The sequence below is a fragment of the Cnephaeus nilssonii genome (assembly GCF_951640355.1).
Source record: "Cnephaeus nilssonii genome assembly, chromosome: 2".
Classification (NCBI taxonomy): domain Eukaryota; kingdom Metazoa; phylum Chordata; class Mammalia; order Chiroptera; family Vespertilionidae; genus Cnephaeus; species Cnephaeus nilssonii.
In genome coordinates, this window is record NC_137073.1 from 113,677,437 (window position 1) to 113,693,526 (window position 16,090).

Consider the following 16,090-nt stretch of genomic DNA (forward strand, 5'->3'; position numbering starts at 1 on the left):
ACTGGCTATTTTGAAGGAAACTTGTAAGTTTCTAAGATTTGTGACTAATAAATGCGCAGTGCGCTTGGAAAAAAGTGGTCATAAATTCTGTGGCCCCAATGAAATCAGTGACCTAAATCTCTACTGTGGAATGTGGCCCAAATGTTGACCAGCAGGACTGCCTCGAGTTGAATAAAAGCTGCTGCTGCTAGAGAAGCAGCCAGAAAGCGGGAAGACTGCCGCTCCGCCGTGTGTCCAGGCGCTGCTGAAGGCAGGGACCAGCTTCAGCTGTCTGGCTCAGGAAAGGTGACATCACCTTTCCTCCTGTCTGTGTAACTGGGACAGTGCTTGTTAAAAGACAGTTAAATAGAGTTACATTTTGCTTGGCAAAATGAAGGAGAGGCACAACTTTAGGTATTTTGTATCTTTAGATTTTATATTTTATGGAATAATATATGGAGTGTTGTTGTAAATCACATGTTTGTAGAGACTAAAGAAATTTATAAGGAACAACTTTGTCCATACCCAATGGTTGAAATGCTATGATTATCTTTTGTTAAGTCACATGACATTTTAATGTGTTCATCTCTATGCAAAATTCATCCACTGCACTGTTTACTGATAGCGTTTGGTTAGTTTTTGGTGGGGCTATTATGCATAATGCTAAGATGAAGATTCTTGTACATGTCTTTTGGTGAACCTTTGACTTATTAATATGCCATTTTGGGGTATACATGTCATTTTGGAAAATGAGAAAAGGGGTGACAGAATCTTAGATTTCAAAAGTCAAAATGAGTGATTTACAGGTAATTGAGGAAGAGTGAAACAAACATGGCAGACTAATTCCTGCCAGGTAACCCAGAGACTGGGGCGCGTGTGATCAGCTCTCAGGCCTGCCTGCGCCTTCCCACCACCATCCTCAGTGAACTGGATTGAGTCTAATGCAGACACCCAAGACTTCCTCCGGAGCAGCCTCTCCATCTGCATCTCAGATGCAGGAAGGAAGGGTCAAAGCTTCTGTCTGCGTCTGTGTTTTACAGGGACCGGTTTAAAATCAGCATCCCAAAAGGCACGGATTTTGGGGTGGCAAACCTTTTTGGTCCCCTTCAGAATATACAGTCTCATTTAGACTCTTCTTATTTGATATTATAGCAATTGTTTATATTCTAAACATATTTACTTTTATTAATTGTTTTTTCAGCCAAAATTTAATGTTAAATCCTGGAAAAAAATTGTTTCTTTCAGGGCTGATCCCTTGTCCAACATGGTTCTAACCTTCAGTACCAAAGAAGATGCAATGGCCTTCGCAGAAAAAAATGGTACGTTTGGTCTGTTTTTGTTGGACTCTAACAAATAAAAGGAAGATATGAGTTTATGTTCTTAACATTAATCAGAACCAGTCAGGGATATAGAATTTGAGTAGAAATAAATTTTTCAATGTTACCTAATCCACTGGTTTTAAGAATTTTACAGCAGGAGGACACCCCCTTCCAAAAAAAAGGAAAAAAAAAAACCTAACACGGAATGCCCACAAAGCCTGGGAAAGCCAAAGTGCTCTATCGGAAGAAGAGGGGGGAATAAGCTGCTGTCCAACCCCTGCCCGTGTGCGAGTCCCTCTGCAAACCTCTGGCGTCTGGTGTACATTCTCATTGAGCCTTTCAGTTTGGACACCTCTTTATCATTGCCTTTCTTACTGTGAGCCAGAATCCCATGTCTCCTCTTCCACCTAATAGCTCTTCAGTTATTTCAAAATAGTTATCATTGTCATATTCCCTCTTGATCGTCTGGTTGCATCATTTTATAACCGTGGTCCAAGTGCACAGTGTTGTCAAGGTCTGCAGGCGTGCACAGCCATGTCCACGGCCTCTCGCTCGCTCACCCGCGCAGCACGACTCCCGTCCTCTGCACTGTCTGTGCTGAGCGCTGCGTATCTCTTGTACTGTGTTTTCCCTGCACCTTTTCTGTGTGCGGGCACAGTGCCCACAGTATTCAGTATGATCACATGCTTACAGGTTTGCAGCCCCGGAGCAATAGGCTGTACATACCACCTAGGTGTGCAGCAGGCTGCACCATCCAGGTTGTGTACGTGTCTCTGGGATGTTCACACGGTGAGGAAATCACCTAACAACGACACGTGTCTCAGAAGGAATCCCTCCCCAGCGTTAAGCGGCTCGTGACTGTATTGGTTTATGTTGATCTTGCTATCAAGAAAATACAAAATGTCTTTCTGTTTTCCTCTTTCTGTTGTTAAGCTATGCAACACAGTAGTGAAAAGAGACTTTGGAGTTAGGCCAGTATGAATTCTAATCCTAAGTGTGCCATTTTGAAGCTACACGATTCTGAATTAATTTCATGTTGAAATAGCAGTCTTATTTCATGGTGTACCTAGTCCAGTGCACAATAAACACCTGGCAATGCTCTCTGCTGTTCGTCTCTTTAGGATTGAAATGCACTACTATACACTTGTACCTAATGCATTCTGATGTTCTCGTTGGTCAGATTGAATTTAATCTAATTTAGTTACCTATGTGAATGAAATAATACCTATTTAAGCAGTCTACTATAAGGGAGTATCTATATGTGTGTGTGCATGTGTGTGTGTGTGTGTGTGTGTATGTATATGTGTATATGTATATATATGGAAGGCTAATATGCTAAGTGTCCAACCATCTTGGTAATGATGTCACATAGCAACGCCAGGCTTCCTCTCCCTAGTGACTAGCCTCCTTGCAGTTTCTTTAGCCCAGGAACACGACTTGCTTTATAGCCAGGTGCAAACACTTTACACTGTAACCAAATGTCTGTGAAGCATTTTCCCATGCCTCATCTCATTTGATCCTCACAGAAGTATTGGAGTAGGGAGATAGGAGACTCAGTGGAATCCTATTTTCTTTTCATTAACCAGAAAATGGACATTTAGAAAGCTTAGTAACTTGACCTGACTGAAAAGAAGTAAGAAATCGAGGACCTTGGTTTTCTCACTGCACAGAATATAGTCAAACACTGCTGCAGTTAAATATTTCACCCTTTGTTCTCCCTGCATCATATGTAATAATAATCTGCTTCGTGTTGATATTTACTGTTATGTTGCTGACAATTACCTGAAAGAGAAGTTGTGGTGCTTCACTGGGCTGGAAAAAGTTTAGCTACATCAGAAAGCAGGTCTAATTCAGCAGGTTTATTCTATATCTATAAAGGGCTAAGTTGACTTGTGCATGTGTGATACATATCAATTGCACGCATGTGTTTCCAAATGCCATTGTCGATCGTGAATTTGGTTGACACTTCTATTACAGAGAAAGGGCGAATAGCAATATTAAAATATTTCTTCTAATTAATTTTCTTTCAATGTGCATGAATTTGTGCACCGGGCCACTACTATAAGTATAAAAGATTATCAGTGTTATCTAACAAGTTTGACATGTAAATGTGAAAGAACTACACCAGTTATTTATATTTGCTTTTCACCCCAAGTTAGTATCATTTACTTATGACCAGGAATCTGAAGCCACACTGCCTGGGTGTGAATCCATGTTGGTCTCTTACTATTTGTAGACCTTGTATTTCCATTTTCTCCTGTGTATAGTGGGAATTGTCAGGATTGAATGCATTAAGCAAAAGTAAAGTGCTTAGAACATAGCTATATAATAGTATATACATTTATCCTATTAGTAGCAGACTTTTAAAAACTTTTAAAAAATGACATAAGTATAATTCCTGATTAACAATTTTTTTGGCAATTTTGACAATTTTTAATGGCATAATTGTTCTCAAAGTGGTCCTAGTCTTTAAAATATCATTTTGATTTAAAATGAACATTGCTGTCTTTATTAAACTGTTGGGGAGGGAAAAAAAAATGCCTCTCTAGGTTCTAATACTAAAATTAACATAAGAAAGACTGACAGGAGGGAAAGATGTAAACATTACGTACAGGGTCCATTAGAAGGTGAGGCCCAGGACCGGTCATGCGTTGAGGTTTCTGTGCCGTCCTGAGCGAAGGAGTGGGATAGGGCCCGGGCTTCAAGCGGGGAGGAGAGTAGTTCACAGGACTCTACGAGCAGATGTCTGCCCCGCCCTGCAGGGAGGTCATTCAGACGAAGTAATCGCTGTCTTTCTGGGAGCGGCCACCTACCTGAAGGTGGCTAAGGGGGCGGGGCGGGGCGTGTTTCGGTCTCTGCTGGGCTGGATCGCCTTCAGCTCAGAATGACCCCGGCCCAGGTGGCACATCGGGGCCCTGTTCACGTCCCTTCACTGATGAGAGCTCATCAAAAGCGGTTCTGCTGGTGCTCATCCTACTTGTAGCAAATCATCCTCTGAGGTCTGAAACTTGAGTTTACTAACAGGAAATCTACTGAACTGGTACATCTCTCTCAGTGTCTCTCTGTGTGGTCGCAGGGGCACATGACTACAGGTGTCATGTGAACTGCAGGTGTGAACTAGCCACTGCTGCTTTTGAAATCAGGTGCTTTTCCAATCTGATGTCTGTCTCCCCAGGAAGAAAATTGGGGAACATTATCACAGCCAATAGACAGAATAACTTGAAAAAGCATAATGGATAGTACCTTATAAAACTCCAGGCTCACAGTGGATCAGGAATTGAACAAACGAGGTAGCAGGATTTATATCTGTCTTAGTCACTGCTTTGTCCCCATTGCTTTGCACAAAACCTACATAATGGACACTGATATCTGGTGAAATTACTGACTTTCTAAAATGTATTTCTCTACTCAAGAATTTGAAGCCACTCTTATCTCTTGGGAAAGTCCTCGATGGTTATTTCACCATTGAATTCACTACAGAACTTGTGTTCTGCCGCATTTATTTAACGTTTAGCATTATATATCTTAAGTAGATACGTTCTGTTTCTCTAGCTGTTATGGCAGTAACTCCAAACAAGCACCAGTGAATGGTACAGAATCCTGGGTGAAGGATCTTTTTCAAATTGCCTGGCAACCCCTCCATTCCGATTTGCCCTCTTGTTCAGTGGCTAACGGGAGGGACGTGTGAATGGACCTCTGCTCCCATCACTCCTCACGTCATTTTGTTGTGCTGGTGCTGGTGCTGCTGAGCTTCACTAGGGTGACCCCGTGTCTGGGAAGGGGCGGCATTAAATGGCTCAGAAGCACTGATGTAAAGACGGCTGGCTTAGGAGGCTGGTCCCTGGGATGCTCGTTCTGGTGTTGTCCGCCTCACAGGAGGCTTGAGTGAGTCATGCTTCGCTGTCCTTAGCCTTTGATAAACATGCTGCTACTTGGGAAGGAGAAGTGGCTTAGGTAATGCTCAGCAGCTGTACACGTACAGATGCCAAGGCCACGAACCAGCTCATAGCTGCCTGTATGTCTTTGCTGTCTAGCCCAGTGCCTTACTCATCGTATACTCGGGGGTGGGGAGGAGGAATGTGTTTTTGTTGATATAGATGATTCTGTGTTGATAGTAAAATAAGGCAACTTATCCATGTATGTGCGTTCAGTGTTTGCCTTTCAATAGCATCTGGAAATAGGAGGTTAAGGTAAAACTGCCACACACACAAATTTGCTTACTTGGGGACTGTTCTGAAAATGAAAAACCTACCTTTCATCCTCTTTTTAGTTTTTTCATTCCCGTTACTTTAAAATGGTTTAAAAAAAAAAAAAAGGTCAGGACCATCATTTCCCTTGGCACGAAAGATGGTACTGTGGAGTATCAGCGTGAGGAGGAACGAGATTTTCAGACACAGGTAATGAGCATCGTCGTCACCAAAGCCAACATTCATGAGCACTGAGTTGTGAGCGAGACACTGTGCCGAGTACTTTCAGTCTGACTTAATCCTCACGACAACTGGATGAAGCAGGAACCGTTAACCCATGTTACAGTTCAAGGAAACGGAAGTTTTAGAGACGTTAAGCAACATTGACTAACAAGGCCACATACCCTTAAGTGGGTGGACACATTGTATCCGAGTGCAGACATATTTATCCGTTTATGCATTGTCTGTGACTGCTTTTCCGCTGTGATAGTGGAATTAAGTAATTGTAATGGAGACTGTATGGTCCCCAAAGTCTACAGATATTTCCTGTTTGGTTATTTACAGAAAATAGTTACTGACCCCTGGTCTGAACTGTTAGGTACACTGCCTCAGTACTAAGAACTTTTCTTCTCTGACATTTATATAAATCCAGAAATACTCCTTTTTCAAGCATCTTGAGGGCCTGTGCTTACTAGACCAGCTCGGCTGATCATCAGAGTTCTTCGCAACCTAAGCAGCGACTTGGCCCTGAAGCACCAACTAGCTTTATCTCACTTGGCCCCAAATCTGCTTCCCTCCGTCTGTGGCCTCCCTCATGTCTCCCTCCTCACCCGCCCCGCCTGTGAACTCCAGCTCAGTCTTCACATACATTGTAAGTGCCACCGCCTTCCTGACCCTCTTTCTTGTCCCCTCCGCACCCGCACTGGATGCGCGCTGTCCTTAGTCTGCTCCTCAGTGACCTGCTCCTTCCTTCCAGCTGCCAGTGTGGTTTGTACCTCCCATATTGGCCTTCTGTTCCGTAGACGTGGGGAGGCCTGTGGTGTGCGGCAGTGGTGGCCAGGCTCTGGGGATCAGTAGTGAAGGGCTGCCTAGTGCCAGTACTCAGCTGGAATACTTTATCCTGCCGCCGGGATCATCAGCACCGCCAGGGAAAACACCCCGGCTGGTGCATCTTCGTCTTTTAATGTCTCAGTAAATATTAGTGATGTCACAAATGAGTCTCCGGATCATGTTTTAAGATTTTGTACAAGGTACTTTAATTTGGCTACTTGTTATGTCTTTTTTTATTTTATTTTTAAATTTCTTTATTGATTAAGGTATTACATACGTGTCCTCATCCCTTGCTATGTCTTTTAGAAGAACTGTTAATTCCCTCTAGTTAGAAATCTGAAAAAAGAAAATTGTAGGAGAATCATTAGCAATTTCTTACAGGTTAGTGTGTTTGTAAAATACAACCACAGGGTTTTTCTGTTAAAACTAATTTGTAGTTTAATCATTGGCGTGTATTAAGGGCTCACACCCTGGAGTATGTTTCACTGCACTTAAGCTGGTCATGTTATAACGTCAGCGTTGTTTCCAACCTGTTGTTTGTCCCAAACTCTTGTCGGTGTACCAAAACCTGGGAGAGTTAAAACAGCAAGACCAAGATCAGTCGCCTCGCTCCTAGCATAGGGCCACGTTCTAGATCCCGCGCGCAGTGTTTCTGCTGTGGTACTGTGGGCTGGCAGATCTTCAGAACTGATTTTGTGGCTCTCTCCTGTCCAAGTGGTAGCCACATGTGCCTGGGAGGCACTTGAAATGCGTCTAGTTTGAATTGAGGTGTAAAATTCATACTAGATTGCAAAGATTTAGTATTCAAAAGCATATAAGATATCTAATAATTTTTATATTGATTACATATTGAAATGATAATATTTTGGATATATATTGGGTTAGGAAAGTATATTAAAGTTAATTTTACCTGTTTCTTTTTAGTTATTTTTAATTATGGCTACTAGAAAAGTTTAAATTGTATGTGTGGACAGCACTGATCTAGGGTACTTAGCAGTATACAAGGATATACATTATGTGTACATTCTAAATATTTCATTAATACATATTCTATGGTAAATATAAGAAATAGGAAAATCTATTCAACCTAGAAAAGTCCACATTTTATATTAAAGAAGTAGATGTATTCTTCAGGCACCAGTATGAATCAAAGTGGAGACTTACATAATAACGAAATAAAAGACTTAAAGTGGCTATATAGTTAACATTAATAATGGATTTCAGAAATCAGATGTGTGAGTTCATAAGAATAATGCAGTTAAGTCATTCAAAAAATATATGGACAAAATATCAGCAAACAATCATTTAAGCCTATTTTCAAAGAAGACAGTGAATGTCATCTAATTTATAAAAATGGATGAACATAATTTTTTCAATATATATTTTTATTGATTTCAGAGAGGATGGGCGAGGGAGAGAGAGATAAAAACATAAATGATTAGAGAGAATCATTGATAGGCTGCCTCCTGCACTCCCCCCCCCCCTCCCCACTGGGGATCGAGCCCACAACCTGGGCATCTGGGCATGTGCCCTGACTGGGAATGGAACTGTGACCTCCTGGGTCATAGGTCGAAGCTCAACCACTGAGCCACACTGGCCGGGCAACATAATCTTTATAGAAAAAGAAACCCTTGAGATATGATATAATAATCCTGAGACATAATATACCATAAATATGCCAAACATATAGGGTGGATATTCCAAAAATATATCAAGAATACCAAGAAAAGAGATTCACTAAGTGTGGAGTAGATCCTAAATACCTATATATTGTTAACACTCTATAACCTCCCCCAGTCAGAATGGCTATTATCAAAAAGTCAACAAATAACACGTGTTGGTAGGACTGCAAATTGGTGCATCCAGTATGGAAAGCAGTAAGGAGATCCCTCAGAAAACTACATCTGCTCCACCTCTGAGCATTTATCCAAAGAAAAGGGAAACACTAATTCAAAAAGATGTGTGCACCCTGCCCTCATTGCAGCACTGTTATAGCAGCCAGGGTATGGAAGTAGCCCAGGTGCCCATCGATAGAGGAATGGACAATGAGCATGGAATGTTATGCAGCGATAAAAGAGAATGAAATCTTACCATTTGAGAAACAGGGATGGACCTAGAGGATATGATGCTAAGTGAAATAAGTCACACAGAGAAAGATAGTTATCTATTTCACTTGTATGTGGAATCTTGGAAAAACAAACAGAAACAGACTCCTAGAGACCAGAAGGATGGCTGCCAGAGGGGAGGGTATTGAGGAAAGGGTGGGAAAGGTGAAGGGGATATAGTCGATAATATTGTGATAAGTTTGCATGGTGACAGAGGGTTACTAGATTTAGTGGGTGATCACATTGTAAGGTATAAAATTTTTAAATCATAATATTGAACATTTGAAACTAATACAACTAATGTAATGTTGTATACTAACGATACTTAAATAAAAATATACAACTAAAAATAAAACTCATCGACAAGTGATACTTATTCTCCTTATTGACATATACTGATCCAAACTAAAGAAGGAAAGATGCAGCCAAGTTAATGTTTTTTAAAATCACTGAAGTTGTGACTATTGTGACGAATGACTATAGTGTCGTCTGGTGCCAGGAGAGCAGTGCCGGGGCTCTGGTGTGAAACCCGCCTGGGCAGGACGGGCACGGCCAGCTCCCTGCACCCGCACATAGCACACGGCTTCCGAGACGCTGGTGCTGGCATGTCCCCCCAGATTAGCCTCGGCCGGCCGGCATCTCCTCTGACAGACAGCTCTCCCTTCCCCGCGGCTCACCCGGAGTCAGGTGTCCAGTACCCAGTCACTTCCAGCACCGCCTTCTTAGCAGCCCGGCAGGCGGCACCTGTGCGATTTCTCCAGCGCCCCCGGGAGTCTCCGAGATACTCGGATGTTTTCCTCTGTTGTACATTGAGGATGGGATTTGGGGGAGACAGGAAATTGTCAGTAGATTGAATACTTAGCATAGGAATAGGATCATGGGTGTCCAAGAAACAGTGTTTGGCTGCTCACTTCAAAGTGACAATAAAACTAACAAATAAACAGAAGGTATTATGACTGTTAAGAACCTGAACTTTTTAAAATAATTGATTTGAGAGAGAAACATGGATTTGTTGTTCCACTTATTTATGCATTCATGATAGATTCTGGTATGTGCCCTGACCAGGGATTGAACCTGCAATCTTGGGGTATGGGGACGACACTCTAACCCAGTGGTCGGCAAATTCATTAGTCAACAGAGCCAAATATCAACAGTACAACGATTGAAATTTCTTTTGAGAGCCAAATTTTTTAAACTTAAACTTCTTCTAACGCCACTTCTTCAAAACAGACTCGCCCAGGCCGTGGTATTTTGTGGAAGAGCCACACTCAAGGGGCCAAAGAGCCGCATGTGGCTCGCGAGCCGCAGTTTGCCGACCACAGCTCTAACCAACTGAGCTACCTGGCCAGGGCAGAACCCAAACTTTTACATAAGTCATCATGGACTTAAAGTTAGCATGTGAGGTTATCCTGGTAATCCGCAGAACCTTCGCAATCTCGGCAGATTAGACAAAAAGGATAGCCCTTCACATTGTAGGTGAAGGCAGTAAACAGTAAACTAGTAAAACAAGCCCTTTAAAATCAAGCCAGTTTTGCTAAAATTTTAACATAATTCATAGCTTTTCACACTTTTTAGCTTACTATAATCTAAGACAAATAAGTTTCCTTTTTGCAAATCATACACAACTTTCTATATCCATTCAGGTTTTGTCCTTTTCCTCATTCTGGAACAATCAGTCACTTTACGGCCTTACTATTTTTCCCTTGTAAACAAAGCACATTCCATTCCCTTACATGCAAAGTTAGACCCATTGCCACTGTTGCTCCTGACAGTTTCACTTACATAGATTAGTTAGTAAACGCAGGCTTATGGAACCCGGGGCCATGCTGTAGAACCGTTCTCCTCTCAGTGAGTGCAAATTCTTCATTTATTGGAGCTCAAGTAGACAGAAAAGATGAACAAACCAGATGTTCTGGGTTTTTTTTTCTCACCCAACAGAGAATGAATCTTTAAAACCATTAATCTATTGAAAGGAATCATCAAATGATCAGACTGTAAAACCAATTCCCAGGAGTAGTAGAGAGCCAAATTAAAGTTAGAAAAACAGAGAGTCAGCTAAGTTCTCCTGTGCTCACGTCCCGGAGCCAGAGAGGCCGGGCCTGGCTTAAAGCAGGCCCCGCACTGGTGAGGGCTGCCTGGCTCTGCCGAGACCATGAGGCATCTCCACAGACCCCCACTCTGGTGAGAGGAGGGTTTCCCGAGACACAGCCACGGCTTCAGCACAGATAGAAATGAGCGGGTGCTGAAGAATTCACTTTCCTCGTGAAACGGGAGCCAGACAGATGCTATAGCAGTTCAAAGGAAAAGCCAGCACTCGGATTTCTCTAGACTTAAAGAATGTGTAGATGAATCGCACATGAAAACTCAGCTGCTTTTTCAGGGCGTGGGGAGGGGAGAGGTGCCAGACAGCACAGAGTCTGTACGTCTGTCGGTTAGAGTTGATCCTGTTATTCATAGTATCTGTATTCTGTATGTCACCATAAACACTCCGTTAGCGAATACCGGAACACTGCTCCTGCGAACATACAGGCTTACATGCCTGAGAGCCTCGGATCACAATATTTTGTCAAACAATCAATACATTGTTTTCATGTGTTTCTGTTTAAGAGTGTATTGTTGATCCATAGACATTGGACTCGTGGCCAACAGCCTGTCACTCATGCCCAATGAAGCATCTCTGACACACGGCCCGTCTCAGCCCTCCCGGCCCGTCTCAGCCCTCCCGGCCCGTCTCCGCCCTCCCGGCCCGTCTCAGCCCTCCCGGCCCGTCTCCGCCCTCCCGGCCCGTCTCAGCCCTCCCGGCCCGTCTCAGCCCTCCCGGCCCGTCTCCGCCCTCCCAGCCCGTCTCAGCCCTCCCGGCCCGGCCCGTCTCAGCCCTCCCGGCCCGGCCCGTCTCAGCCCTCCCGGCCAGGCCCGTCTCAGCCCTCCCAGCCCGGCCCGTCTCAGCCCTCCCAGCCCGGCCCGTCTCAGCCCTCCCGGCCCGTCTCAGCCCTCCCGGCCCGTCTCAGCCCTCCCTGTCCGGCCCGTCTCAGCCCTCCCGGCCCGTCTCAGCCCTCCCGGCCCGTCTCAGCCCTCCCGGCCCGTTTAAACAGCGACGGCACCGGCAGGCAGCGCGGAAGTGAGGAGCCGCTGGGGCTGGGAGGAGGCCCTGCAGAGGACCCTTGTTTGCAGCGTGAGGGGTGAAACACAGGCAGGGCATGACCTTGCTTGGCCTCAGCTGGGAACGTGTGTTGGGTGACAGATCGATCCCTGCCCTCTGCATGCCCAGTGACCATGGAAGCGTGGTCAGTGTTGGGGCTTGCAAATACTGGTGAGAAGGTGAAGTCACAAACACCCACTCCGCAGATAAGGAAGATTCCTGTACCTACAGCTGGGAGAGCCGCAGGCCAACTCCGAGGCCGTGAAGAGGGCCCAGGCTGCTAGGCCGCTGTGGACAATGCAGTTTTCTGTGGAGGCACCAGTTTCCCCATGACTCTCCCCGGGCACCAGTCTGAGGCCAGCTAACGTCCCCCTGACTGCGGGGCTCCGGGGAGGGGAGCCCTGAGACTCTCCGCTGGAAGGAAGCCAGATAACTTCCTTGTGGGCACAGTGTCCCCGCGGGATAGGGAGGTCCCGGGGTCCGGGTTAACGAGGGTCCTGGAGGCCCAGCACACAGCCCCAGACCAGCCTCTGAGAGGGAGCTTTGGACACCGCGTTGCTGTACAGTTTTTTCTCTAGAAAAGTGTGTTCAAATGTCTGTGGACTGAGTTTCCACTGTACTTTCGGAGCACAAACCAGTTTGTTTTTGTGGCAGATCCTCGATGTGGAGCCAGGAGGAGCAGGGCTGTGCTGTGCCTTTGGGAGAGCGCGAATGTCCGGCGGGCCGCGCCCCACGGAGGGCCGGCGCCCCTCTGACGGCTGCAGCTGTGGCCGGTGGGAGCGGGTACCCGCCTCCTGTTTCTGGTGCGACATTTTCACCTTGCTGGCGTATTTAAGTCATTTCATGTCATTTTCATGGAAAAAATCGTTTTGCCAGTGAACAGAACACACATTTCTCCTCCACTGCATTTTCTAAGATCTAAGATACGTTCAAATTATTCTTGACCTCACCCTCCGCCACCCCAAATAGTAGATACTTGGGAATTTTAAAGTGAAATTCCTGAAAAGCTGTTGTTCTCCACTCTCCCCCTTGAATTACAGTTTAAGTTGATGCTGTTTCACCCGAGCTCATGTGGGCACCCAGCCTGGGGGGAGTCTTGAACCCTCCCTAGTGTCCACATAGCTCGCTTGGTTCCCAGGGTCTCTGCTCTCCTGCCCCCCGCTGTTAGCAGCGATGCCGGGTCTGCCAGCTTGTGCCAGATTAGGCAGTGGTTCTTGCTTTGTACACAGATGGGCGGAAGGAAAAGTCATTGAACTGCTCACTGGCGAACTAACGTCGGGTTGGGGGTCAGGTTATGAGAGGAGAGAGACCTGCCGCAGGCCGCGGGCCAGGGTTACTAGAGGTGACGTATTTCACAGGTGGAAGCTCTGATGGGTGTTTCTCTGTATTTCTGTATCACTGAACCGAGTACAGCCTGGGCTCTGTGAGTGAAAATGAATGGAGCTGGTTTCCCTTTCTGTCTCATACATGGAGTTCACAAGCTAATTGTTGCGGTCTGGTTTATTCAGAGGTTTGTGTCGGCATCTGAAAAGAATACACCAAACATTCCCGTCAGAGGGAGTAGAATGTGCCCCCCTCAGGCCGGAGGGCCGACAATGCTGGGGCGTGCTCCGGGGAGCAGTCTGGGGTCACAGATCCCTGGACGCTCACGAGGGCCTTTGCAGGAGCGCTCCTCCGAGGGGAGGGCTTACAGCTCCGGCTGGAGGGCGCACCCCGTGTGCGGCTGCCGTCCCAGGGCCGTGGCCGCGGCGCCCGGAGATGTGGGCTTCGACCGGCGCGGCTGGGCGGAGAGGCCGGTGTGCAGAGTCCCAGGGAGCAGCTCGCAGACGCGGGAGCCACGCTGTGGTTTGCAGGAGCACGCTTCCAGATCTTTCTCTCCCACAGTCCCCTTCAGAAAACCAAGGTCCAGTTATTTCTTTTAAACACCCGTATTTTAGGGTAGAAAAGAAATTCTCACAGAAATTTAAACATTTCACAAAGAAAACTCCATTCTTAAATTTCTGCATGTATTTCATGCACGTTATATTATGTTTTTTCTTTTTTAAAAAATATTTTTTTTATTGATTTCAGAGAGGAAGGAAGAGGGAGAGAGAGGGAGAGACATCAATGATGAGAGAATCATTGGTTGGTTGCCTCTTGCACGCCCCCTACTGGGGATCAAGCCTGCAACCGGGCATGTGCTCTTGATCGGATTCGAACCCAGGACCCTTCAGAACGCAGGCCGATGCTCTATCCGCTGAGCCAAGCCAGCCGGGATGTTCTTTCTTTTTCAGAGCAAGTTTCCAATGGGAAGTAGGAGAGATGGTACAGTCTGTGTAGCGTCCCTTTCAGTACAAGCGTGTCATGTCTTCCCGTGCGGTGGTTCTCAGTTGTCCTGTTGGCTGGGCCCACTGCTCGCTCCAGAAGCCTTTATGTCCCCGCGGCACCGGGTGCGGCCTGGGAAGGCTGTGCTGTGGAGTGCGGCGGGACCAGCACACTTGGTCCTCCAGGCCGGGGCGGTACACCCTCCGCTCAGGCTCCTGTCAGTTCCGAAGAGCAGCGGGAGACGGATGGAGACGGTGACGTGAGTGGTCTCTGCTGTGAGTTGTTCTTAGTCACCCTCGTGCCCTGTGCAGCGTTGGGAGCACAGTTGTTTTCCAAGGAAAATGGTGAGGGAAAGACCCTCCCCGCCCTCCTCCGCGGTGGCTGTGGAGCGGCATGTGGAGAAGGCAGGTCTCCATGTGTCTCTGCTTGTTCTCCCGGGCACTCACCACCACCCAGGCCCTGGAATGGCATTTGTGCGTACTGTGGTCACCATCAGTTCCCGAGAGCCAGCACTCCGCAGCCCTAGGAGAACACCCGCGCCGTGGCTCTCTGTGAACCAGCCGCCTCTCCCAGCAGGGACCTCACGGCACCTGGCTCTGGCTCAGGAACAGAGCGGGGTGCAGAGCTGGGTCCGCCTTCTCATCAGTAAAAACAATCCTTCTCCCTGGGGCTTGGCAGGCTGTTAGCCGTCTAAACCAGAAAGTGACTGTCGGGTATGTTTTGCATATAATACCCGGGTATGTTTTGTATATAATACCCGTTCCTAAATATGGCCACACCCTCTCATCCTTCAGTTCCGCTGGCAGCGCTTTATGGGGCAGGAGCATGTGTGTTGGGAGGCAGACTGGGCCAGAGGGCACAGGTCCTCTCACACAGCATTTGGAAGAAAAGAATCTCCAGCAGGGAGAAATTGAGTTCTGAGTTACACCTTTAATTTAGAGATGGTAAGTCATCCTCAGACAATATTTTGAATCCTGTTGTCACAGGAACAAATTGCTAAGCAGGTATTTATATTTCAGATGTGTTGACATGTACTCCTGATGATAAATGACCTTGAATTTATGAGCATTAGCTTCTGCTCACTGTGTTCTTCAGGCATGCTGCTTAATTCTGTTCCTGTGAGTCTGTTTTTTGTTTTCTAGGATGGAGCTATGACGTTGAAGAGAAGAAGGTTCCGAAACCCAAGTCCAAGTCTTACGGCGCAAACTTTTCTTGGAACAAAAGAACAAGAGTGTCCACAAAATAGATTGGCCTGACCATCTCCGCTTGACTGTGAATGAAGTCAGCCGTGCAGTATTTATAGTCCATGCATGGCACATCTCTTACTCTCCTAATAAAGTTTCCCTTTAAACTACAGATGCATTTTGTGGTGTTTATTTTTAATCTCAAATGGAACATGTTATAATTTTTTAATATAAAGAGACTGAGATGATTATCAGTACTTAAAGTCTGTTAAAAAGGAGTGCTTGAAATTAGCTGCAACATTGAGGTTTTGCACTTGCTTTTTATAGCCATTATCAAGTTAATGGTATTTATGAACTACCAGCCATCATTGTTAAAATGCTGTCTTAGAAAACCTTTTGTTTTATCATGGGTAGAGAAATTTCGTGATTACATTACAATCTCATAAACCTAAATCCAAATGTTACTATTGGAGTTCTCTTCTTTAATTAGAACTTTATATTCTCTAAGCTTCTTTGAACCTGAATCAATCTACAAGAGACACATAAGAAAGGAATCCAAACACGAAACTAAGTCATCAATGTGCGAGAGAATAAGAACACAGAAAAACAATAAAAACAATCAGAAAACAGTTTATAAAATGGAAATAACTACATACCTATCAATAATTACTTTAAATGTAAATGGACTAGCCGAAACCGGTTTGGCTCAGTGGATAGAGCGTCGGCCTGCGGACTGAAAGGTCCCAGGTTGGATTCCGGTTAAGGGCATGTACCTTGGTTGCGGACACATCCCCGGTAGGGGGTGTGCAGGAGGCAGCTGATC

General features: G+C 45.7%; 1 protein-coding gene across 1 annotated transcript in view; it reads left to right on the plus strand.

Moving 5' to 3' along the window:
* The window catches only part of NDUFS4 (NADH:ubiquinone oxidoreductase subunit S4), a 68,226-nt gene extending 52,787 nt beyond the window's left edge, over positions 1–15,439 (plus strand). Inside the window, exons 4-5 of the mRNA XM_079791642.1 lie at positions 1,225–1,298; positions 15,226–15,439. Of these exons, the coding sequence (XP_079647768.1) occupies positions 1,225–1,298; positions 15,226–15,329 (178 nt within the window). The 3' untranslated portion in view covers positions 15,330–15,439. The remainder of the gene's footprint in view (positions 1–1,224; positions 1,299–15,225) is intronic.
* The last annotated feature ends 651 nt before the right edge of the window (positions 15,440–16,090 follow it).